Source organism: Polypterus senegalus, chromosome 10 (assembly GCF_016835505.1).
Source record: "Polypterus senegalus isolate Bchr_013 chromosome 10, ASM1683550v1, whole genome shotgun sequence".
NCBI classification, from domain to species: Eukaryota; Metazoa; Chordata; class Cladistia; order Polypteriformes; family Polypteridae; genus Polypterus; species Polypterus senegalus.
The window spans coordinates 168,886,993-168,914,370 of record NC_053163.1 but is presented as its reverse complement, the minus strand read 5'-3'; the positions used below and the strand labels follow the sequence as shown (position 1 = coordinate 168,914,370).

General features: G+C 45.1%; 1 protein-coding gene across 1 annotated transcript in view; it reads right to left on the bottom strand.

Annotated features, from left to right (window-relative positions):
- LOC120538298 (phosphatidylinositol 3,4,5-trisphosphate-dependent Rac exchanger 1 protein-like) overlaps positions 1-8,793 on the bottom strand; it is a 38,793-nt gene extending 30,000 nt beyond the window's left edge. Inside the window, exons 1-2 of the mRNA XM_039767761.1 lie at positions 8,774-8,793; positions 6,182-6,367 (exon numbers count right to left, since the gene is read on the bottom strand). Coding sequence (XP_039623695.1) covers positions 6,182-6,367; positions 8,774-8,793 — 206 coding nt within the window. The remainder of the gene's footprint in view (positions 1-6,181; positions 6,368-8,773) is intronic.
- Positions 8,794-27,378: the final 18,585 nt, after the last annotated feature.

The window sequence follows — 27,378 nt, the reverse complement described above, 5'->3', positions numbered from 1 at the left end:
CTTTCCCTATGAATTTATAGAAGACCATGTCAAATAACAACGGGCTAAGGAAACCAACAGCACGCCACGAACAAAGAACCACATCACAAAGAGAAAGAGTGCAAACTAGAACTCTCAATCACCATCGTCTTCTGTGTCATGTCTTACATGTCAATATATACTCTATATGCAATTATCATATTTCTATAATCCATTCTTCTATTTCTTAAAACAAGTGTACTTCAGTTTCCTTGATAGACGTCCAATGGCTGGAGACTCTCTTCCTACATCAGAGAAAGGCAAGGTAAATAAAGTAGGAGCCTTACCAAAGTATTTAATCCTTTCATTTTCATTTCTTTTGTTCAGTCTGCAGTTGCCCACAGCCTGGCATTTCAAGACCCCTATCTTGTCCTTTAAGGAATGGCCTTCTTCCTGCCGCTCGTCCCGTCAAACCTGCAGCACAACGTCTCCTCTTCACACTACACACTGACACTCGCTATTGTCGACCTGCACTGCTGTGCTGTGAGGCGCCTATGAACATGCAAGCTGGTGACCCTCAGAATCTTGTCTTCTGATTGGCTTGTGACTTTGGCTCTGGCAGATCTCATCCTGTCAGAGCTTCTTCCAGTACCCAATCGCTTGTGGATTGTGTAGGACACCACTGGACTCACTCACACTTGGATAATTTTTTTTCTTCTTCTATGTCTCTAAATGAAAGGCCTTCACTTGTAAGGGTACTGACGCTCGGTCTCATTTCATTTGTTAATTGCCATTTTCTTGCCGCTATCACTGGAATATCGTCCAAGTAGGACTTCAGAGAGTGTACTAACACAATCTGGGTTTTTAAGTAATAGAAGTTGGGACACCTGTACAAATTAAATTTACTTTAATTGCGGCAGAACATCTGTGGGTTGTAACCCATTAGTTGTTCCCTGCAGAAGGAACATTTGTAATATTCTCATTGCATTTCATTGGATTAAATGAGATGAAAAACTGGAAAAATTGAGGTGTAAAACTTTTGACTGGTAATGTATACCGAGGCTACACCAGGTAGTGTGTTTAGTGTTAAATACAGCGTGACGAACACCGAGATACAGTAGAACGATTGTGCCGTGTGTACTTTGTGAAGCTCATGACCGCTGTAGTGGGCTACGAGAAACACCTCATAAAATAACCCATGTGACCTTGCATATTGATACAGCTACTCTTGTGCTGTCCCTCCAACATTCTCTCCCACGGTCGCAGTCTCCCCTTCAATCCACCAAAGGTCATCCTCATCTTCTGCTTGGACTGTTATCTATTGTCTCCCTCTGAAGGTCTCCACTCCTGAATCTTCCAGGGCTTGCAGAATGGAGGGTAAACCTTCTTGAAACTGTGCTGCTCTGGGTACCTGTTTGACTGGTCTGATGTCACCTGGGCATCCAAGCTCCAAACATCTAATCAGGTTGCTCCTTCAACACTATAATAATATTTCAGTACAGCAATGTCATAAGGTCAATATCTTTAAAAAAATAAATAAATAAAGACCTGACGGTATGGTGACATAAGAACAACCTCTCCATGAATATTGACAAAACAAAAGAGATCATCATTGACTTCAGAAAGAACAAAAGGCAGTAAATACTTCACTCCACATCAGTGTCTCCCCTATCCAGATGGTTAGCAGCCTCAGGTTCCTCAGTCTCCACATTCGTGGTCAGTCAAGACCACCAGTATAATCAAAAAAGCACTTTTTTTTTTTTTTTGCCGGAGGGATCCAATGAGCTTTGTGGTGGGAACCAAACTACTAGTGAACTTTTACAGCTGCACTATTGAAAGTATCATGACCGGGCGCATCACGGTGTGGCTTGATAACCTGACTTCGCAGGATCGCAAATCTCCTTCTAAAAATCATTGGGGCTGACCTTCTACAGTTTCATACCCTCCATCATCTCTGATGACAGCCACCCAGGCTCATCCCCACTGGAGCCTCACCACTCAGTCCACCTGCTTCAGAAACAGCTTCTCCCCCTGGCCAATAAGGTCACTGAACCCCCAGTAACTTCATTCTATGTACCCTGCACTGTGTGCTGTACCCACCTGCTGGTTTATGTGGAATTTTGATTTGATCAACTTTGTTAGTCCCAGAGGGGAAACGGTCTTTTCGTATGACCTTTGAGGGGTCAGAGCGCAGGGTCTGTTGTACTGTACATTACCCTTTTTCACTTTTGCTTATTCTAGTTATTTATTTATTTATGCTATTCATCTTCTGTTGCCGTATTTACTGTATTTATTTATTCACCATCGATAACTGTCCCTATGCTCCTAACGTACATGTGACAATAAAGACCTCTCATCTCTAATCTAATCTTTTATTTTATGACTATTTCCATTAGACAATGCTGAGGCCCTGATGGGGTTTGATACTGCAGGTCTGCAGCTAGACTCTACCAATTTCTTTACAATTACGTTTTGTAGCTTTATTTTTCTAATCTTTTCTTGAGCGCGTATGATGAAAATATTAAGCCGCCAAACTCTGTAAGGTAACCTTCAACCTGTAACATTGTGTAAGATGGTATAACACACACACACACACACACACATAAACACAATGCAACTGTGTAGTAATTTACGATATTCGGCTTTATTTCTTGACACCACCAGCCTCAGACCACTGAATGACATCACAGGAGTCCTGCGGCTGGAGCAACCACAGAAGGGTCTGCAGCGGGATTCTGTTATTGCTCCCTCTGTTCTGGAGCATGCCTGTCATTTTGCAGTCATCAAAATATAGATGGTAGCCAGCAGGCAAATAGGAACGACATATCGCAGGGAAGCAGCAAACCCCGGATGGCATCAAAGGACAATTGCTTCATTTATTAAGCAATTATGATGCAAGAAACAAAATGCACATATCTCCACTTCTTCTTTTAAATAATAAACATCTAACCACAGCTACGTCCATACATAGAGTGCCGTGTACAGACTTTTCTTCAGCTAAAGACCTGAACGAATACGCCACCCAATAATGTTTTTCTTTATTTTCGTTACTTACCCCACGTTGTTTGTAAGTGATGGCCGATTACAATCATTCAACTCACGTTTCACGGGCAACGAAGATTATCTTTAATTATCGTTAATTATCTCTTCGCATGATGTTTTGGGGGGTCAGAGCGCAGGGTGTCGGCCATTGTACAGGGTCGCCTGGAGCAATTCTCAGGTTAAGGGCCTAACTGAGATAAACAGAATGGGCATCTCATAGGTTGGACCACAGCAAACAAAATAAAAGGAAAAGAAGAAATCTCAGGTCACTCGTATCGCATAATCCACACGTCAAGTCATTCAGTCGTACGTTCAAAACTGGTAAAACATTTGCAGTCTTTGCCCAATTATCGCATGTTGAACACTTCTGGAAACACCAGAGTGGAAAAAATGCATTCACATGGGATCGAGGTTTCCAAACTGAAGACCCGCCACTCTCCCACTTATTCACCGGTCAAGAGTCCTGATTTTAATGCAAACGCTCGATCCCACTGGAACACGTCTCCTGTACATTTTTCCGGAACTCTTTATTTAACATTTTAGCACAAACTGCATGTGTTTTGCCAGTTGTGAGCATACGACGGGATGACGTGACAAGTAGATCCTGTTGCTCATGTCACATGATTTTTTTTCTTAATGATGTTTGCCGTCTTCTAGCGTTGGCCTCCATAGACGCCGTTCTACCACCAAGTTTATCTCCGCTCTCCATGAAAACACGTCATTTTCTAACCCACTTAATCTTGAACAGCTAGCAGAGGAACACAAATAATGGATGCCATTCTCTAGCACTGTGACTCGGAGTATTTCTTCGAAAAATTTGAGACAAACATCACACAGAGGGGTAAGGGAACTGCCGTAGCGCTTCAATTACTCCAGCGATGCGTGATTATAACTGTGTAAATGTGCCAATTGAAATAACACCACAGACTCCATAATAAATGAAACTAAATTAAATGTTGGTCCACAAACTCCACAAGGCACTGCCGAGATCCTCTCCTCTGGCTCAATGCAGAGCAACGGTGACATCACGGCCATATTGATGTCAGGGTGTCCCCATCCACTTGTAGACGATAAGGAATAGAAGAGAACATAACAATACAGAGATACTAAATAACGAACAAACAATGACAGTAACTACATAATTACAACAAACAAATGAAAAATAAGAATTCAAAATAAAGGCGGCATGAAAAAGGAAAATAAACTGTAAGCCAGGGAACACACAGGGCCATGTTGAATCAAAGGGCCCATTCAAGGACACACAAACAGCGACCCATTTAGAGTCACCGATTAATGTAACCTGAATGTCTTTGGGGACACTGGAGGAACACCATAGTATCCAGCATGTAATCTACACAGACACAAGCAGACCCCCTACAATGACCACTGCTCATATTTATCAAGTGTCTTCTCAGATTAGAAAAAGGGTCCTAACTGGCTGAAAAACCTTAAGAGTGACACAAATATAGTTCTACCCTTAGGTGTAGTAGGAAGAGCATTTTATTGATTATCCTAATTTAGGAAACTAGTCTTAACTTCACCAGAATTTAGGAGAGCATGTGAGGTGTCCCAGCATGCTAAAAGCTGCCGGAGGTTGGCATTCGGACCGTGATTTCGGAATGGTTTAGAAACGATGGACGATAGAGGGAGCTAGAATAACACTCAATGGCTACATCTACACAGAGAAGTCAGGTGTTGTCACCTGGAATGCCATGTGACTTTTTTTGGCCACAGGGAAAGTGCAGCTTTGCAGTAGTGAACATTCGGGAATAACACAACCAACCATTTCTCAAATTTTGCACCAAACTTTGAACGTCGTTTCAACGTGCGAGGTAATGCACAGATTTATACATTTCCCCAAAACTCCACATAAGGGAGCATTAAAGCAAGCTGCACTATGCACATTGCAGGTTTTCCTGATGTTTAGTGCAACTCCCAGGAGTAATTCTGTGACACCTGATAAATACGGGCGCAGGTTCAGAGTGTCCCTTAAGAAACAGCAGCCCTTTCTCCAATTCGCTACCTGTAAGTGCCACAAAGGACAGACGGGTATGCTGGCTGGACAGGAAATGGACATCCTGCCCAGCTGGAGGCATATCAAAGGCTAGACCAGCAGAAGCCAGGAGGTCCAGGAGCAGCAGTGGTGCAGTCAGGACACTCGCTGGGCCACATGGGAGTTGGAGTCTGGTAGTGCAGCCGTGTCTGGTTTACACATGACCTGGCAGGAAGTGTTTCCAAGACAACACACTGCGGCACCAGATGCATTGTACGGGTCCAGCTTGAAAAGGAGCCCGCCTGCCTCACCTGGGAGGAGTCCGAGTCAGAAGGCAGCTGGAGGTGATCAACGAGAGGAGCGGAAGGAGAGAAATGAAGACACACGGGATTGTACTGAGGTTGGGTTGTTTTATTTGTGCAAGTAAAAATTGAACCCGGGACCATGTTGGATACTGTTGCACCCGAGGTTTGGGGCTTGGTGGCACCCGTTTGTGGTCACACATCTAGCAAAGTCAAGGAGAGCTTAACGCCAGACACATCCAATTATTCCTCCGTCTCTAATCCTTACAGACGCACCGTTCAATTTATCCTAGCATGGCAGCAGAAGCAGCGCGCTGAAGTCATCGTGTAAGCAAGTATGAAATCGATAAGGTGCAGGGTCAAGTTCTGCTGGAAAGGAACAGCGTGGGCTTTGTAAATGTTTACTGTAAGCAGGAGGAGCGCAGAGCAATCGAGACATTAAGGCCTGCCTATAGTGCCATTTGTCCGAAAACGGCCAACCACAGGCGGGATTCTACTGCCTACCACAACATTTAAAAAAAAAAACAGACCCTCCAAATTGGGCATCCATCCTGCGCTTCAAATCGTTAAGCCAAAAAGGCAAGCAACCCAAAGTGTTTCCCACGTCTACAGCAGCCGCCGCCAGCTGCCCTGCCGCTCTCCAGCAAGCGCCCAACACCAGGGGGTCTTGCTCAAGCAGAAGAGTTGCCTCCCAGGTGTTAGCGAACCTGAAATAGATAGCAGGCGACCCTCCCCATGAACAAGCTAGCACATAGGGATCCTGTCATCATCGTCACCGTCAACGTCAGCTCCCTTTAGAGCTCGACCGGCGTGTTCAGGCGGTCTTGTCAGCAGGAGCTGAAGCTGAAACGAAATCCTTGAAGCTCTCTATTCCCTAGTGGCTCGCCCAAGGATCAAGTTGAGAGGCTCAGGAGGTGACAGATCAGCACGGGCCATCTGGGTCTCTTCACAGGCCAACACTTGTGAAAGCTTATAGGCTGTGGTGCCCTTCCCCCCACACCCACCATCGCTAAAGCCCCTCAAGGAAACATGCAAAGTCTCACACATCAGCAGGGTCTTCGACTCGGATAACCTTCAAACCAAAAAAAAAAAAAAAATAGAATTAGGGCCGCCCTGATGGAACACTTGGGGGGTTATCACCCTGAATCCCCCAACACCAATTAAAACTTTGTCACTCAGCTCACCAAAACAATGCAGCACATAACCCCTCCAACTCTAGCAGAGGACCCTCCAGAGCTTTATGTTATGTGTGTCTGTGAGAACACGTCGTCACACTGTGGGTGAGGTGAGGGTCATCGGACTCGAGTGACAAAATGCAGAGGGTCTGCAGCTGGACCCATCTCCCTCCACCGGCATCCCAGCCATTTTCAGCTCCTCGTCTCACTCTTTATGGCGGCCCATGACATAAAACAGAAACATCCATCCACCGAGGTGAAGCAAACAAACAATGGAGCACGGGATCCCTTCCAGAGCTCAAGATTGAATGCAAGTGGTGTTCTTCCTTTAAAGGTTCCCCAGAGACCTCTGTGTTTTTCGAGATTATCAAACGAGGCACGGGACTCCAGAAAGCCATCGTTATTCCTCCACGCCTAGAGGCCGGCGCGCACTCTCACACACACGGCCCATTCTCTTCTCGGGCCAAATGGAGCACCTGACTTGCACATCAGCTCCGCAGCCTGAAACAGAGACACGCTTTGAGCCTCAGAAGCATATGAATTAGCTCTTTTTAATGGAGATGTGAAGGAAAATAAAACACACACTCACTCTCACACACACCACAGGCTAGTCTGGAACGCGGTCCCAGACGTAAAGAGCAAACCTTCTAGTCAGGACGTGCTCATGTGCTGCTCTGTGCCACTATAACCCCTCTATCTGTGGACGCACAGCCCCTTGCTTCCCATCATACTGCCAAAAAAATAAAAGAACAAAGTCGATGACATAATAAAGCTGGTGCTTAGTTCATCGGCTAGCAATCCACCATAAAGATTCAGGCTACCAACGGGTTCAGCTCACAGACTCCTTCCAGAGACATGCCCACGAGGAGAGACACAAGCCAATGGCTCTTTCTAACAATGCCTGCCGCCTTAAATTATTGAGTGGCAGCGCCTGTATCGGGTCTCACCAGGCAACCTGTTAAGTCACTGGAAGGGAATGGGAGCCTCAGAAGTGTCCAGCAGTCGGCCATCACAGCCTAATGATTTCGCAGCCATCTGCTTCAAACTCCTACGGGACCGTGTTGGAATCATGGAGGATGGTGGGCCTACCTACCACAAGAGCGGCTAGCACAGCCTGAGGCAGTGTCAGTCTTGTGTGCAAGGCAGGAACCAGCAGATAAGCAGAGCCGTATTCCAGTTAGGGCACTGCTTCAGTCATCTCATGTGCAGTAACTTTTCCCAGTGAGGGTTGTGGTGGCAGCAGGCCCCGATTTCCCTGTCCGCAGCCACAGATTCCAGATCTACCAAGAAAATTCCCAGCCGTTCCCAAAATCATCAGAGATCTAATCCTTCCAGTGTGTCCTGGGTCTCGAGGTCAGATTAAGCCCCTCATAGGCCCCTGCGTCAATTAACTCCTCGACAGGGAGATGAACAAATGTTTAACAATGAAGGGCACGGATACTGGGTTGTTTAATGCAGCACGTTTGATTTGGCCGCAAGACTTCATCATCTTGACTTATGGATACTCAGTTGTGTCATCGGGTTTGGAGAGAGGTTGGTGAAAAGGCCCCTTGACATCATGGGCACCCAACTCAAAACACCTTGGACGCAGATCCGCCCCTCCTCTGCGGGGTCTCCGCCTTGGGGGGGCATGCCTGGAATCACAGGGACTGGTAAGCCAAGGAAGACCTCCGCTACTGATGACATGGGGAATACTCACTACGATAAAGAAGAAGCCCACCAAACACCTGTCTGAAAGATCAGATTAGCCTAGCAGCCCCTTTGTGATTACTCAGCCCACCAGTGTGTTCTTTCTTCTTTATGATATTCCAGAGAGTTGATTTCGGTCAGCCTAAGGTTCTCCCAATGTCTCAGATGGCTTTATTCTTGTTCTTCAGCCTCATAATGGCTTCTTTGACTTTCACTGACACAGCTTTTGTCCTCCTGTTGAACAATACCAGCTACAGACCCCAAAGGGTAGAAGAAGCCCGAGGTACCTGATGAAGCAATAAAACCCACCTGAGGAATCACAAACACCTGTGACGTCATCTGTCTCAAACATTATGGTGCCCTGAAATTGGGGGGACTGTGTAGAAAAAGTGTTGTGTGACCGAAAAGTATGCAAATCCCCTTCATTGAAAGTCTGCAATGTGCGTTTTAATCGCAATGTCTGAATTGATTTGTCATTTTAATCTGTGGAGCAAAGGAATAAATCAAGGAACAAAGTGTCTTTGTCCCAAACATCATGGGGGGCACTGGCTATAAATTAAACCATTTGCTGGTCTGACAATTAAGCAAAAACAGGCAACCCAATTTTGACGTACCTTTTGCACGTATATGCCATCGATCCAACTTACAACATACGCACTAATAAAGGAGAGGGTCATAACAGGAAGGGACGAACCCAAAAATCAAAACCGCCACGGGACTACGATTTCCATCAGGCAGCAGGAGTGCACCGGGGCTCATGGGAGTTGATCGTCATCAGCCTGCACAAACTTTTGTAGCAACCAAAAAAGGATCTCGCCGAAGACAGCAGGTACATGTCATATTGAAGTTCCAAAAGATGAGGTCTCTCCCATTTATTCATTCATTTTTGTGCAATGCCAACTGGGTAACTTCTGCAAGTATGAGATGACACACACGTGTGCATAGGAGGAAGTCAAAGGGCTTAACTGAGGGGTGACGAGGTGCACCAATGTCTCCTCTTCGTTCTCCTACAGATCATCAGAAGGGACCACGATCAACTTCCACTGACCCTCCTACTGACCTCACGTCTGCCCGTTCCCTCACAGACCCGCCTCTTCCGGCCCACCTATTATAAAAGTGCAACCACCTCACCTTTCCTTTAGTTCTGCTTGGGACTTTGGTGTGATTCCATATTGAAAATTCGGCTTCACAATACATTTCAGTTTGTCTTTTCCTTCTTACAGAGGATAAATCAAAAAGCAAAGGAAATCTGAAAAAATCACACCATCTGCAACGGATGGAAGCAGACACGATACAACATGTTCGCAATGGTTAATGGGAAAATCAAACACACACACAGCGCAGCACTCTGCCATTAGTCCAGCTGAACACGAGCGCTCCTCTCTGGGATTACGCCGATGTTGAACGCTGCGGCACAGTGACATTACTTTGGGCAGAGCTGCAGAAATTTACCAAAGGATGTTGGCTCACTTCGCAAGTGAAAACAGCAGGAGACAACAAAACGTTTAGGAATGGGTAGAAAGGTTTAATGCAGGAAGAGCTGAAAAAGCTCGATCTGCTCGACCACCGACATCGCGCACACAAGCCCACATCGACATGGAGAAGGCCTTCATCGGAGAAGATGCTTCACATTTGGATGCTGGCTATGGATCTGCTCAGGACGACTTGGGGTACCATGAAGTTAGCGCAAGATGGGCACCCAAACAGTGTACTGACTTGCCATGGCAACAGCACATAGAGGCTGTGACCCAATTCCTGAAATGTTATCAAGAACAGCCAAGCGTTTTGGAGCGCATGGTCACCGGAGATTAAGGAGGCGGTGCGGACCTGCCTTCAGGAGCCAGGAAATGAAGTTAGTGGAACAGCACAAGAGGTGTGGGGAGACCATACTGGGGAAGTGATAGAACTTGTATGTTCATCAGCCCACAGGGTGAGTTGGCATTACTTTTTGATTCGCCCTCGTATACCTCTAAGGCTACAACAATCCAATCCAGTCCAGTCCTATGCACACCTCACGTATCGTGCAAACATGGTGGACGTGAGCCTAACTGACATGAGAACCTCATCATCTTCTACACAGTGCCATGCACAACAACAGAAGTTGATTTGGTTGTCACTGAATGTAAATATACTTGAGAATGTACTTCCTGCTTCCACTAGATGACATTTCCTGAACCAAGGAAATGCATGCTGGGTTGTAACGCTTCAAAAAGGCCTAAATGAAGAGCCCAACGACAGGCTTAAGAGATGCACATTTTGGATTGTGGCATAGCTGCCACTGTGTAAAGACACCAGACATCACAGATAAACTTGGCGAAAGTAGGACAGAGCATACAAGTCTCCGTCTTGATTGTTACACCCATGGCTACCAAACGACATCTTGAAAGAGTCCAGCAGTAAAAGAAAAAATGTCGGCAAGAACAGAACATGAACTTGGAAAAATACACAGCCACTATCACCGGTGTTCCGGCAGAATGATGATCAGGGGACGCGGACAAAGTCTAATCACACGGGCCAGGGGAGGCACCGATGCAGCAGAAGCCCATCAAAGTCATTTTACATGCAGCAAGTGTGTGCCAGAGCTCCCTTCAGTTTGCCATGAAGGCGAGGCCGGGGAAATCACTGGAACACGAGCGGCATTCTAATCGGAGAGAGCTTTCTGAGTCAAGCTGGTCTTGCTTGCGAGTCACACAGACGGCGAGGTAATGGCCGACTGTCCTACAGCGGCGCCCTGAACACAGCAGCTGGCAGCAGGCCCAGCATTACTTTCCAAGTGAGACGATTCATAAAGTCGGGCCTCCTAATGCGAGTGGGAGGCAGGCAGGTTGCTTCTTACTTATGTTAAAGAGGGCGTTCTTACCGACTGTCAACGGCAGCATGGACGCATACCATAATATCACTACGTCGAAACCACAGAAAAAATTCTGAGGGGTGTAGAAACACCTGATCTGCTCGTGTTTCAGTAAAGGCCACCATCCTACAAGAAGATAAATGATCCAAACATACTGTTGAGGTAACACAGGAGTTTATCAAAGCTAAAAAATGGAACATAATTGAAGAGCCAAGCCAGTCACCCGATTTCAATCCAATTGAGCAGGCCATCCATATGACGTAAGGGGACAAGCCCCCTGAAACAAGCAGGAGCTGAAGATGGCTGCATTAGAGGCTGATCACCAGAGAAGGCCCTCTGATGTCTGTGAATCGCAGACTTCAAGCAGTCATTGCATGCTGGGATATGCGACAAAGAACTAAAAATGACAACGGCTTTAATAGACCTGTCAGTACGGTGTCCAAACATTATGGTGCCCTGAAATGGTGGAGGACCGTGTAGATAAAGTGATGTGTGAACAAAATGTATGCAAATCCCCTAAAAGGATCTGATGTGTGAATTATTTTATTTGTCATTTTTAAACTGCGGAGCAGAGGAGGAAGTCAGGGAGCAAAGGTGTCTTTGTCCCAAACATTAGGGAGGGCATTGATACTTGGACAAAACACCCAATGGCTTCTTTTATCAGCTGACCTGTCTAATCTCAGGGGCGTCAAACTCAGATCCTCGAGGGCCTTGCAAGTTTTACTCCAGGCCACTCCTGCTACTCCTCTCTTCAGACTCCTGCTTCCTTTAATGGCACTTTATGGTTCTTTACTGGGTTGCGTGGTTCCATTGCTTGACTGAGCCCCACTTCATTCTGGAGCGAGTGCTTTGCCGATCAAGTTGATTCATTGTGTTTTGAAAAACTCTCTAACATGTAGCAAAGACCTGACATTTTCACTACAGTCATAGAAAAAGTTTGGGAACCCCTCTCAGCCTGATAATTGACTCTCCTTTCAACAAAAAAAGATAACAGTGGTATGTCTTTCATTTCCTACGAACACTGGGGTGTTTTCCGAGCAAAGATTTTTAGTGAAGCAGTATTTAGTTGTATGAAATTAAATCAAATGTGAAAAACTGGCGGTACAAAAATGTGGGTCCCCTTGTCATCGTGCTGATTTGAATGCCTGTCACTGCTCAATGCGGATTACTTGGTTGGATGAGCTCGTCAAGCCTTGAACTTCATAGACAGGAGTGTCCAATCAGAAGAAAAGGTATTTAAGGTGGTGAAGTGCAAGACGTGCTTCCTTCCCTTTGACTCTCCTCTGAAGAGTGACAGACAGCATGGGATCCTCAGAGCAACTCTCAAAAGATCTGAAAACAAAGATTGTTGAGTCTCCTGGTTTAGGGGAAGGCTACAAAAAGCCATCTCAGAGGTTTAAACTGTCAGCTTCAACTGTAAGGAATGGAATCAGGAAATGGAAGGCCACAGGCACAGTTGCTGTTAAACCCAGCAGGTCTGGCAGGCCAATAAAAATACAGGAGCGGCATATGAGCAGGATTGTGAGAATGGCTACAGACAACCACAGATCACCTCCAAAGACCTGCAAGAACATCTCGCTGCAGATGGTGTATCTGTACATCATCCTACAATTCAGCACATCTGTATGGCAGGGGGATGAGAAAGAAGCTCTTTCTGCACTCACGCCACAAACAGAGTCGCTTGTTGTATCAAATGCTCATTTAGACAAACCAGATTCATTTTGGAACAAAGTGCTTTGGACTGATGAGACTAAAATGGAGTTACTTGGTCAGAACAAAAAGCGCTTTCCATGGCAGAAGAAAAACACCTGCTACCTACTGTCAGGTTTGGTGGAGGCTCCATCATGCTGTGGGGCTGTGTGGCTAGTTCAGGGACTGGGGCCCTTGCTAAAGTCGAGGGTCGGATGAATTCAACCCAATATCAACAAATTCTTCAGGATAATGTTCAAGCATCAGTCACAAAGTTGAAGTTACGCAGGGGTTGGATATTCCAACAAGACAATGACCCAAAACACAGTTCTACAGAAATCTATAAAGGCATTCATGCAGAGGGAGAAGTAAAATGTTCTGGAATGGCCGTCACAGTGCCCTGACGTGAATATCATCGAAAACCTATGGGATGATTTGAAGCAGGCTGCCCATCAAACTGAACTGGAGAGATTTTGTATGAAGAATGGTCAGAAATACCAACATCCAGAGTCCAGACACTCATCACAGGCTACAGGAGGACAGCGTCTGGAGACTCAAAGGAGCAAAAGGCGGCTCAACTAAGTATTGATGTCATATCTCTGTTGGGGTGCCCACATTTATGCACCTGTCTAATTTTGTTATGATGCATATTTTCTGTTGATCCAATAAACTTAATGTCACTGCTGACATCCTACTGTGTCCATAAGGCATGTCAGATAAGGAAGTTGCTACTTTGAAAGCTCAGCCAATGAGAAACAAAAATCCAAAGAGTTCCCAAACTTTTTCATATGACTGTATATGGCAGAAAACCCGAACACAACTTGCGTTACTGTATGCAGTGGGGGACCTTTTAAACTAACGGGCCACTGGTATTTAACAGGTCTGTTACCGTCTGTTTGTGGTTATTTATTTTATAAAGCCTCTGACAGAGCGAAATAAAAAAACAGAAAAAGTCCTCTCTGAACCCTTCAAGTGGACGGGGTCTTTAAGGAAACAAAAATGGTTCCCCTATGGCACCTTTATAAATATATATTTTTTTTAAAGAATGCACTGGGATTTCATTCTTTTGTCTTATTTTGAAAGGACTTCCTTTTTATAAGATTCACAATCCTCAATTGTTTCTTAATTTTCCGTAACCGGCATCCAAACAATAATGCGAACGCACAGATGTCCAGCTCACTCAATCCCACTTGCACCTGGGTGCCCATCATTACAAAATCCGCTTCAGGAAAATATCTGAACAGAAATAAAATGTGAAGATCCAAGAAGCCCACTGATCAGCTCAGGTGCACAGAACCTTTGGAGGGGGATCTGAAGAAAAGAAGTTAATAGTTTTAGAAATGTCCAGGGTGGTAGTTTGAGAGTACTAACAGGCCACCAAATTAAACATTCATTAACATCAAGAACGGGCTTGTTGGCAAGAAAAATTGGTCAGTTTAAAAATAAATAAATAAATAAATAAATAAAGGAGGTGGCCCACGAGGAACGGAGTCTGCGACTGGCAAGTTAGCTGGTGTCACGCATGTGTGTCACAGGGTCATCCCTGAGCCCAGAGGTGGGCACTGCTGCCAACTACCTTCTCTTCTGTTTATTTTTCCTCCACAGTGAAGAGAAACTGCTCAGTGAGGGAAACCCGCTCCACCCCTGGGCCATAAAAGCGAGACCACCCAGGAGGAGGTGCAACTTCTGGTTCAAAGTCACCTAAGGAGAGGAGCACCACAGCCCGCTCATAACGGTTTGCCCGATTGTTACGGGGCGGGGTAGCATTTTTGTATGTCACGATATACTGTTTTTCTTTTTTGTTATCCTTCTCCAGTAAACAGTGGACCGCCAGGTTGGGCCCCAAACCCCCCGGCCCGAAAATTTGCGATTTGCATCCACCTGTCATTCTGGTTTCCTCGCACTACATCTCATTCATTTTGGTTGCCAGTTAAGAGAAAAAGAAAACAAAAAGAGAGAAACAATTCAAGAGTCCGAAATTTAAAAATCAAGTCAGTCACAATGAAGGCGAATGTCGTCTGTACCATCAGCAGCACAAAATGGATACGGAGAAGGCAGGGCAGTGGAATCACCAATAGTTGGAGTCGGCAAAAATGTACCGACTCCTAATAAATTTAAATTGTAATGGAAAAAAAAAAAAAATACAGCAAGTTCAAATGTCCCATTTCACAAACAACAGTCATAATTAAGTATTTGTCTGATGTAAGAATAAAGCCGAGTGCATAGCTGTGTTGCTACTAGTGTGAAGTTCAGCTGAGCGATTATACATCCTGACGCTCACATATCGTAATCTGGTTTATGGTACATAACAAAAAGTGTTTTCATTTTATTTCAGATATAATGTGTTTAACTAGTGTAATAATGTAGGTGGAGGTGTGCGCTATGGCCTGAGGTGTGTTCAGGGGTTCTTGTCTTTTGTTTAAACTGGCCGATACGGTGGAGAGGCCGCTTCCTAGCCAGTAGTTCTGTGGTTAAATGACGACGTGGATGTTGCCGTCCTTCAAACAACATGGAAAATATATTAGCATATTAAATACGGAGTAGTCAGAGTCGAAGTACCAGAAACCAAGGAATCAGAGTTGGAGTCAGTAGAGAAATCTCCACAGCCCTGGGAGAAGGAAAGGGACCTGAACAAAGGTGAGCTGGACACCCATGCCTCACAGGTAAGCAAGACCACCACCTCTCGTGTGGGTCAGTCGCAGCTCCACAATGAAATCAGATTCACACTCCAGAAACGGAGACCTGCCAAGTGTAAAAGCCGGCCAGAATATTTTGAGAGTTTTTCGGGGCAGGAATCAAAAAATTCACAAAGCAGCAGGAGGAGCAGCAGCAGCAGTACATGGTGGCCCATCTAAAACCTTCTGAGCGGCTTGGCTTGTTTAAAAGCTCAAATCCCAACGGCATAATGGAGCAGCCGTGATACAAGGCCAGTAATCCAGCGAGGGCAAAAAAATAAATAAATACATAAATAAACGTATTCTGGTCAAGGCAGCTTAATAGGAACTAGTGAGATCAAAGTGGTGTGGCCTCCATCCAATTCCGGACATTTGGGACGAGAGGGAGGAAAAACACGCAAATGTTTTGTAAATTTCTGCAGTTCCAACTGTAGGCACCCATCACTCGGGGTTAACTTCTTTTATTAATGTTTCTTTTCATCAGCATCTGCTTTCACACCAAAGCAGGCGGCAATAAATCCAAACCAAGCTTAACTCCATCGGCAGAAAGACACGCTGGAGAGCGAGCACTCGGGTAATTAGCGGTGGATAAACACGCATCTGCTACTGGTGCCTCTCTGACAGGATATGAAATTGGAACCTCTGCGGATCGCTAATTTAATTATCTATGACCGGCCTTGTTGGTTAATCATGGGAAAGAGGGAATGAGGAATAAATCGGGCTTTCAGTGCATGACGCACTTAGCGGGCTCAAGTTATTTATAGCACTGGAAAGCAAAAAAAAAACACGGAGCGACGACCTGCAAGTTATTTTGCCCGTAGCCAAAAAGATCAAATCAGCTGGGGTGTCAGTTAAGCAGCCACCTTCAGCTTCCTGCCAACTCCTACCAAGTACTTTGGAATACGAGGTGGAAGTGGAGCACAAAACGAGCGCCGCTTGCAGGTACGGCAATCCGAAACGGCACCAAACAAACAAGGAAGATGGGATCAGGGAGGTCTTGGGGCCTATGCAGCTTTCTGGAGCCAGAAGATGTGTGGCTGGTCTTTCTCAAGCACTTGTGCCAGGCAGGTCCGAAACTTCATATAAAAAAGAACAATAAAGAGGTACACTCACTGAGCAGAAGGCCACCATACTAGTAACGGGAACAACAATAATGTTTCTTATAGGGCCCAAAATCACACCAGATATATCTCAACGGGCTTTAACAGGCCCCAGTGTTGTGACAAGAAAAACAAAAATAACAAAAAGAATAGAGTCATGGGAAAGGCAATTCAAGGGAGGGCAGAGAGACCCCCTCCACTCAGGCAGGTTGGGCATGCAGTGGGTGTCCAGCAGCCGTACCACCTGCACCACCGGAAGCTAAGCATGTTCGGTGCCCGGCAAGTACATGGATGGGAGACCAATCTGGAAATGTTTGGGACGCTGCTGGAAGAGGTGTGGCATGAGGCCAGCAGGGGGTGCTTACCCTTTGGTGTGAAAGTAGATCTCAATGGGGACTCTGTGCTGTGAAAATGTGTGCCATCCTGCAGAGGACATGGGGGGAAAAAAAAAATCGAAGTCCTGACTCTCATTAAAGGCCCCTTTGTATCTCAATGTCCTGACTAATCTGCCCCTCACGGCCTAGTCATTTCTGGCCCCCTTATCGCCCCCTGTCTCTAATTGGGGGTCTCTCTCACTCCTTTAACACCTAATAGCTGAGATGTGGTGAGCGTACAGGGGCAGGGGCTGCAGGGGACAGAAAGGGCCAGTAGGAACTTTAAAAGAGAGCCAGTTAAACTGAGAAAGGAGCCCCGGCGTTTGTTCGTTTGTCAGCACTGTCGCCGTTAGCCTGTGCTTGTCCTGCATTACTGTTGTACCTGTACCATGATAACGTGCCGCGAGTACACTTGACTTGAGCATTCCTAGTTTTCATCCTCTTTCTCTGTAGGTTTACCGTTCGCTTGCTCAGAGGTTGATGCGCTTGCTGCTTCCTAAGCCGCTCTTCGTTTCTCCACCCTATCGGCCCGCTTCTTCTCTTCTTTTGTTGGCATCATCTTTCTACGTTAAAACTGATTAAGTCAGTGTTTGTGTTGCAATTACTAAGTACATTTTCTTTAATTTCTCACTTAAGTTGGCACTTAAGTCTTCGATCTGCCTCAAGAATGATTTAAGATATGAAGAGGTGGGGAAGTGACGGCGAAGGTGGTAGGGAATGAGAACGTCGCCCGCAAACATGCACTGTACGGCCAACCTGCTGCCCACTGCCGTGAGTTGGTTCTACAATAAAACCAAAAGAGGAATAACCTTGGAAGTTAATCATCACCCCGAAAACGGATAGTAGACGTCACGTAGTATATGTGTACCAAATTTCAGGTCAATAGGCCAAACGGTTTGCGAGCTGCAGGTGATTTAAAATCCTGGACAGACAAACGGACAGCCACGGTAGCGTATTCTATATAAAGACTGAACTCGAGTTCTGTCTCGTGCCCCACTGCATCGTCTTCATCTCAACGCGAAACGCTTCAGACACGGTAGGACAAACTTTACATTCACCTCTACAGTTCACAGGATCTGTCACACTGAACTGATTCATGGATATTGTCGTAGGTGTTTATTGTTGTGTGTTGTATTTGTTATCGCCATAGGGGAAGGGGAGGGTTAGCTGATCATTTGTAGTTTATATTTACTTTCTATTTCATATCTCTCTATTATAACAAAAAAAATCTTGGGAGACGAGACATTTTATCCTGCAACAAGACGTGATCGTTTGAAGAGAGACATTTTCATGTCCCACGAGACGAGACTTTGTGCCAAGAGATTTGACCACGCCAGGGACTGGAAATAAAAGACAGAGTAGATGACAAAGTAGAACGTCGTAAAGAATTCAAAATGTCAGTGCGGTACACATGCAGAGCAGGTTAGAGATAACGAAAGTACAAAAATTTGAAAGTCTCACAAAAATGAGTAAAGATCGAGTTAGCGCAAACAAACGGAAATTATTTCTCGGTGAAATAACAGAACAGTGGAAAGAGTTTGAATATATTGTTCGGATTTAAACTTGAAGCTGGCAACACGAATTAGATCTACAAGTCTCCATCAGGGAAAAATAGTGTTTGTTCCCAATGAAGAGGCGTATCCGTGAGAACTGAAAGATTTGCTGTTTGGTGAAAGTGAAATCCCACAAGTGAAAATTTCAAGCCTCGCGAGGCAAGACTTTATGCAAAGAGATTCAGAAAAGTTGTGCCCACCTTTGAAACATTTACAGCCACGCAGACGGTTCAGTCATTTCTCATTTGTGTGAATGCTCTTGTCAGACACCGTTCATGTAAAGAGAGAAAGAAACGATATTCACTCACAGGCAGTTATACGTTGTGTTGTCACGATGCAATTCCAAACACGGAATCAAAATTCAATGCGATCTTGAAGAAACGGTAAAAGCAGAAAGATCGAATATATGGACAGGGGTGATATGACAGAAGTATGTAGATATTGTTCGTCTTTAAACTTTAAATCAGAGACTTGGAGATCGTCTAATTTGTGTTGCCATCGGGGAAAAGTCCTGTTTCTACCCAATGAAGAGGCGTATCCTCGAGAATTAAAAGTTTTGTTGTTTGGTGAAAGTGAAATCCACATACGCGAGCGGCAGAGACGTGAAGTGGCTGCCATGTAGCGCAGGCAGGGGTGTTGGCGAGCGAAGTGAGCAGGGGGTGAAGCCCCCTAGTATAATTATTATTATTCATTCATTTATTTATTTGATTTATTGGATTTCGTGTCTCTGTCTGTGAGCGAGTGTGGGTCGTGCCATGGCTGGGTGTGTTCCTGGAATCCCCACCCAAAAAACAAACAAACAAACAAATCACCCTCCCTTCGACGGGGTGAATCCGAGTGGCACCGGACCAGTACACGCTGCTGCCACCTGACTGGCCGATTAGATAATTGCATGGAAAAGCAGGTGTTTCTAACAATTCGCTCAGTGAGTGTAAATAAGGAAGGAGCAGGATGGCAAGAATTTATAAATTGACTGCAGAAAGAACCGGTGGCGTGTGACAACCAGTCAAACGGAGGACAACAGAGGCAAAGCACATGAAATCTACAGCTACGTATGTTTTCGTTCACATTTAGAGATTCAGATTGCAAGCCACATGCACTGCAGCAGTTAACGAAGGAGTGAAGAGCCCTGGTATTATGCCATCCAGGTATGGCTCTTACCCTGCCAGGAATGAAAAGCGAGACTGCGATGCGAGAGCCGCCAGGGCCGCAAAGTGTAACCACTGGCACATTCCTTAGGAAGGTGTCACATGACGCCTGGAGGAGAACTTCAGGGGGGTTTACCACGATAAAGTGTGTTCTACACGGGCGCACACAAACACACACACACAAATTACTGAATGAGTGATGGGGAGGAAGAGGAAAGCAGGGATTTGCTCCAAGGAAGTGGGCACTTGCAAAAAAAAAAAAAAAAAAAAAACACAAACAAACAAACAATTACAGGAGAGACAAAAGTGGTCAGCCTGGCACCATTTACAGTGGGCCTCAGATTAAGAAGACTTGGAGTGGTGACAGGGAAATACTTTGTCCTCCTGCTTGTTTGCTTCAAATGGGGGGTGGTGGAGTTTTAAAGATTGGTAAAATTCTCAGGCAACATACATACAGTTTGGGCATCGAATCAGCAAGTTGCCAAGGTTTTAAAGCGGCAGTCATTTACGCTTTTTTATTCACTTGTATGGACACAAACAACAGGGCTGGAATCCTGAGCCGGAGCAAAAGCAAGCGCTTTCAATTGGCTTCAGTTCATTTCTTCTTCTTCTTTCCGGTTTTGATTGAGGTCAGGGTGAGAAGCGTTTCATTATACCCTGGACAATGTGAGACGTGCCAGTCCTCCTAGTCCTACCTAAACTTGCTTTATTTGTAGGTACCCTGGACAGTGCCCCTCAAATACTGCAGGCAGGCAGGTGCACGGCCTTCATGTGCCATCGCAGTTTTCAGAGCGTCGTCTTGTGACGTTCCAACCTTCCCACTGTGGTGTGTTCACGTGACTTCCCTGTTACAGTTACACAAGAGGCCGCTGTGGATTGGTTAGTTACTCTGCAGATAAAAATAAAAACAATTCAAGATGAACTGCATTTTTATTTCTTTATGAAAATAAAAAGAGTGAACTAAAAACACATTAAAGGTGCGCCACGCTGCTCCAAACACCCGATTTTTTTTTACTTTACACAATTGACAGAGTTGAAAGGTCAGGAAAGTTTGGATTAACCATTTGTCATCTTGCACGTGGAGGCAGCAGTCGACTGCAGTGTAAATGGAGGGCAAAGACCCCTAAAGCAGCAGTGCACCGTGCCACAGGGTACAACACCACTTGCTGAAACCTAAATGACACAAATGGGTCACTTCTATAAATCTTAAGGAGAAAACCCAGTGCTGGACACCGATAAAGCTACTCATAATAATTTAAACATTCAACGGTATCAGCGTACTTAAAGTCAATGACACATTAGAACAATCTGGATGAGAACAGGTCATTCAGTGCAATAAAGCCCAACAGTCCTGTCCACTTAATTCATCTAAAATAACATCAAGTCGAGTTTTGAAGGTCCCTACAGTCCTACAGTCCACCACACCACTGGGTCACTTACTCCATGTGTCTGTGGTTCTCTGTGTGAAGAAAAACTTCCTAATGTTTGTGTGGAATTTCCCCTTCACAAGTTTCCAACTGTGTCCCCGTGTTTTTGATGAACTCATTTTAAAGTCACCGTCTCGATCCACTGGACTAATTCCCTTCATAATTTTAAACACTTCAGTCAGGTCTCCTCTTCATCTCCTGTAAAGACTCAGCTCTTTTCATCTTTCCTCCTAACTCATCCCCTGTAGCCCCTCAATCAGCCCAGTCGCTCTTCTCTGGACCTTTTCTTGTGCTGTTTTGCCCTTTTTGTAACCTGGAGACCCAAACTGCACACAGGACTCCAGTTGAGGCCTCACCAGTGTGTTATAAAGGTTCAGCATCACCTCCTTAAACTTGTACTCCACACATCAAGGCGCTATATAACCTGACATTCTGTGAGCCTTCTTAATGGCTTCTGGCAGTTGATAGTGTCGAGTCCACTACAACTCCTAAGTCCTTCTTATGAGGGATACTTGAAGTTTCAGACTTCCCATTGTGTATTCAAATTAGAAGATTAGAACAGTCAACATGAGAACAGGCCATCTAACTCAACAAAGTTCGCCTGTCCTGTCGACTTAATTCTTCTAAATTACATCAAATTGAGTTTTAAAGGTCCCTAAAGTCCTGCTGTCCATCACACTAATTGGTCACTTATTCCACGTCTCTGGTTCTCTGTGTGAAGAAAAACTTCCTAATGTTTCTGTAAAACTTCTCCTTAACAAGTTTCCAACTGTGTCGCCATGTTCTTGATGAACTCATTTTAAAGACACCGTCTCGATCCACTAAACTAATTCCCTTCATCATTTTAAACACTTCAGTCAGGTCTCCTCTTCATTTCCTGTAAAGGCTCAGCACTTATAATCTTTCCTCATAATTCCTCCTCTGTAGTCCTGGAATCAGCCTAGTCGTTCTTCTCTGGACCTTTTCTTCTGCTGCTTTGTCCTTTTTGTAGCCTGGAGACCAAAACTGCACCCAGAACTCCAGATGAGGCCTCACCAGTGTGTTGTAAAGCTTGAGCAGAACCTCCTGTGACTTGTACTGCACACATCAAGGCGCTATATAACCGGACATTCTGTTAGCCTTCTTAATGGCAGTAGATAGTGATGAGACCACTATGACTCCTAAGTCCTCCTCATGAGGGATACTTTGAAGTTTCAGACCTCCCACTGTGTACTCAAGTTAGAACAATCTAGGTGAGGATGGGCCATTCAGCCCAACGAAGCTCATCAGTCCTATCCACTCCATTCTTCTAAAATAACTTCACAGATGAGTTTTGAAGGTCCTTAAGGTCCTGCTGTCCACCACACTACTTGGTCACTTACTCCATGTGTCTTTGGTTCTCCTCCTTACACAAACTTCCTAATGTTTGCTGAAATCTACCCTTAAGTTACCAACTGTGGCCCCATCTTCTTGCTGAACTCATTTGAAGTCACCGTATTCATCCACTGGACTAATTCCCTTCATAATTTTGAACACTTCAGGTCGGGTCTCCTCTTAGTCTCCGATAAGGCTCAGCACTTTTAATCTTCCCTCATAACTTATCGGCCTAGTTGCTCTTCTCTGGACCTTTTCTTGTGCTGTAGCCTGGAGACCCAAACTGCACCCAGGACTCCTGATGAGGCCTCACCAGTGTGCTATAAAGCTTCAGCAGAACACTACAGGACTTCGAGGGACTCGGACGGTATGACAGACTTGCCAACTGAAATCAGTTCCTACAAACTGAAAAATCGCTGGGCACGTCACATTTGGCGACCCTGTGATGACTTTTGCGGTACAGTCATGCTCGACCCCCCTTTACTGACAGCCAATAGTGTGCTGTCTGTCGGTTATGGTGCGGTGTACACTGGCAAGTTCACTTGTAATTTTATTTCTTTTTCCCATTCTGTCAAACACAAGACATCAGACAGATTCGAGTTCTCTTCCGTTTGAGGTCCTACACACGGCCTTTCCTTATTCCACGTCACTGCATTCTATGCGTTGTAATTCCGGATGAGCATTCATTGGTTGTATGACCAGGCGATTGGCATTCTAGCTGGAGTGGGTCGCCATGTATGTCACATCGAGGGACTCGTCTTCACAGAAGCCTTGCTAAGATTACATAAATGAAGGCTATGACCGAAAAACACTGGAAAAGTCGTCTAATGCAATGCGGCCTTAAGATAACCAGCTCCACCACGGCTACCAGGAAGAGAGGGCTACAAACCATGCAAAACCCTAAGAATCCTTAAAAGACACCAAAACAGAATAATCACCTCATCTCACCCACGTAGTTAGAACATCAAAGCCAATGAGAGGGTCTGGCTGAAGCCATTGTGCTGCTGCAGGAGACACCAATGCAAGTTAACCGAAGAAGTCAAATAGAAAACTCTTGAAACAAGAGATCTGGAAAATGTTAGGACTGACCAGCCTGTCTCAAAGACCATAAAACTCTTCAGAACTCACAGTTACTTCTGCTGGTAAAAACCACAAAGCGCCCGAGTGTGAAGAAGAGCACTGAGGCAGCCTCAGAATGGATAGGAAATCAGGTCACGAGACAGCAAGCGAGCAGCAAGGCCACATCAATGTGTGTTTATTTTAACATGTCACCATTAGCAGCATCCGCCACTGTCAAGGTACTTCACTGAGCAAACACGATTCAAACAGAGGAACTAATCAGTAAAACGTCTCAGCCAATGAGAGGGCCAGACTGGAAGACACAAGGAGGAGTCTGGGAGTGTGTACAAACCTTTAAGACAGGGGTATCCAAAGGTGATGTAGTAATGAAGGCAAGCGCTATGAACTAAAAGCCCCGAGGTTGTGGGTTCAAATCCCACTGCTGACACCAGTGTGTGACTCTGAGCCAATCAGGTTATCTTGCCTGCACTCCAATTGGAGAAACAAAAGAAATGGAACCAACTGTGTCTCAAATGTTTTAAGTCAGCCCAGGATGCAATGTGCAGATAACATAACATTGTGCAAACTGGTTTAATCTGGTTCAAGACATGAAGTGGCCCTCGACCCGCTCAGCTTAAAACTCAGGACTGTAGAGTCGGTATGCAAATCCTTCAACTCTGGCTCCTCAAGTTATCGTTCAAGGTTGGCATCATTGGGACCTGTGGGGTGCCGGTCTAGCGAGTTTGCTGGATCACCGGTGGTCAGATTCGCACATAAGGGCCGGGAACCCAAAAATTACCACTGTCACTCAATAGCACAGGAATTGGAGGAAAAACAATGGTACCCATCCAGACCTGGACAGAGGCAACAGCCAATCATGGAGGAAATGCGAGAAAACGGTGCTACGCACTGCGTCACCCTGCTACCCTAACTAAAGGGTGACAGAGAACGTGCCAGAGCTGGGGAAAAAAATAAATACATTTGGGTCGTGCATGGACGGCTAGCACACTAAGACGATAGAACAGTAAAGGCATGGCAGTGGAAGTCCAGGCTTGGTGAACAGCAGAGACTGTTAAACCTCATAAAGAAAAGGATTAAAAATAATTCAAAGTGAAGCGAGAGAAGAGAGGCCGCTTGTCGGTGTGGTCTTGAAACCAAGAGCAAGAAAGGAAGGAGATACAAAGAAGAACGAGCCTCGGCTAAGAGTTCACAGTGTGTGCCAGAGGATTAGAGGACAATAAGGCCAAACGGTTGTGCGAGGACCAAGTTGGGTCTGTTCATCACCGCGGTTAGGAAGGTGGACTCCGCTGTTAAATTGGCTGAACGTGCTAAGCAGACGGCTCCTTTTCAAACAATTGGAGATTCATTAAAGACGGTTTCTTTGTGGTGGTGGCCTGCGCCACCTCCACCTACTCAAAGCTTCATGATGCTCCAACAATGATGGACGGATTAAAAGGAAGAAGTCTACGTGACCATCATCATCATCAAGCCCTTCCGTGAGAACCCTAAATCCAAAGAGGACTGTTTCATTTATGTTAGGTAGAATGCCCAGAGGGGACTGGGCGGTATCATGGTCTGGAATCCCTACAGATTTTATTTTTTCTCCAGCCGTCTGGAGTTTTTTTTGTTTTTTCTGTCCCCCCTGGCCATTGAACCTTACTCTTATTCGATGTTAATGTTGATTTATTTTTTATAATTATGTCTTTCATTTTTCTATTCTTTAATATGTAAAGCACTTTGAGCTACTGTTTTGTATGAAAATGTGCTATATAAATAAATGTTGTTGTTGTTGTTGTTGAGGAGGGAGGCGATCTTCATTAATGTGACCAGGTGCTACACAGGGAAGGCACACCGTCTACTGGTACATTTTTTTTTGTCGTCCTACAGTGACACAGAAAAGAACAGAAACTGAATTCAGTTCTTAAAGGACGGGATATACAGAGTCAGCGTTATCTGGCGTTGCCACGCTTGCCCTGCGTCCTCCTACCCTGAACGAGACTCCGCTGTGAAGACTCGAGCTACCAGGTAGCTGTTCATTGTGTGAAAATGGATGGAGGTGACAAATTGTGGAGATAGATTTGAACTGCAAACAGGCAGAAGATCCTGAGGCATATGGGAGCTGGGAAGTGCTGTGCGCTCTTTAGCAAGCTAAACCCCAAGTGAGGAGATCTCATCGAAAAGATCCGAGTAACAAGAAAACGGAATTCATGACAACATCTCTGTTGCATGACAATAATGAAATGGCAAGATTGACAATTTTTTTTTCCCCCCAGCCCAAAGAACTTCTCCACCTTGAGCTCCTTTACACACACACACACACTCTGCTCTCGTCTGATGCTGCCTGGCCCACTCCGCTCCCGAGGCCTTTATTTTTTTTCTGTATGCGATGTGCTGATGGAAACCTCCTGACAGAGTGAAATCCCACCTCTCGATCTCAAATCGTGCATTTTATGAATGTCTGGGCAGGTGAAAATGAGAAATGGACAGAAAGCACAGACTATAGCTGTAACTGGAGGTGCCGAAACTACACGAAGCATACATTTATTTATGAATTCTTTCGCACAGGCCATCAGGAACAATACCAGGCGCTTCTTCGATTCAACAAAGCAAAATATATAATGAAAACAATGTGTCATGATAAGCACGAAGCCAAAGTCGGGATCCTGCCAAAGGCCTAAAAGTACAATTTAAAGCAACAATCCACACTCGAAAATCTCAACTTGCTTACCCCGTGTACGTTGGTAGTGATGGCTGAGAAGAATTTTCAATCTCACGGTTTTCATATAGAAAGGAGATAAAAGTGTCTGGCAGAACTGGAGGTCTACGGTGACCAGCGCTTCCATGAACAAAAATCTCCCATTACTTGTAGCGCTCAACCCACGTGTCAAGTCATCTGTCACAGACACGTGCATTTTTACAAAAATATCGTTAAATAAGCCACTTTCAGAAAACACTCTGGAAAACAAAAAATGGAACACGCCTGAACGCCACCGAGAATCTGAATTTAAGATCCGTCTCGTTTCTGCACTTCAGTTCGGTCCGTCACAACCCACAGCTCGTCACCAGAGCAGTGGCGTGCAGAGGCTAGAAGATACCCGGGGGCAAACTCCTTGATTATACGCCCCCTAAGGCGAGGTACTGTCAAAGTGAACGGTAAAGAAGGCATATGAATATTAAATAAGAAATAAAAACTTCATTCAAATTAAATACCACATAAGTCGGGGCTTGATTTTACCGTATAATGTCAGTCATTATAAGTCAAATGCAGAACACTCACACTATTGGTCCAAGAGATTACGTTATGCTAACGCCCACCTGAGAGAGTCACCACGGAGCACACGGCCTTTTTTTCTCCTATGTATTGTGCCCATGTGACCACACGGTAATACCCAAACTATTATGAAAAGCGACATTTGCACCGATTTGTGTTTTTTTTTTTGTATCTCACACCCTCATATACCTTTATCGTAAGAGCATCCCTTATCTACAACGAGCGTTCGATCAGAAGGAAATATGAAGTTGGTTTTAAATTAAAAGTGTCAAAGTGGCTGCGCTGCTGCAACACAATTCGATGTGTCTGAGAAACTGATGTGAGATTGGAGGAGGCAAGAAGAACTTACCTTATATACTGTACTTGTGTATAAGTCGGGTCTGGAAACCCAAAATAATCAATCATAAAATCAGACCCCGATTTATGTGCCTGTTCAAAAATGGGACACGGATTGCACTGGATGATCAATATGGATGCCTGGGGCCGTTGCCCCCTCTGCATGCCACTGCACCATAGCTAAGGGTAAGAACGTGATGAGCAGTGCCTGGACTCCTCCAGACATGACCTCAGCTAATCTTGGTGACATCAGACCAGGGAATCAAGTTTCTCCAGCTCAGAGATTCCTTCAAGGGGTCTTGTTGAAAACTTCAGGCTGCCTTCCAAACTGCAAAAAAAAAAAAAAATTCCAGTTTTTCTTCACATTTAATCCGATGAAATCC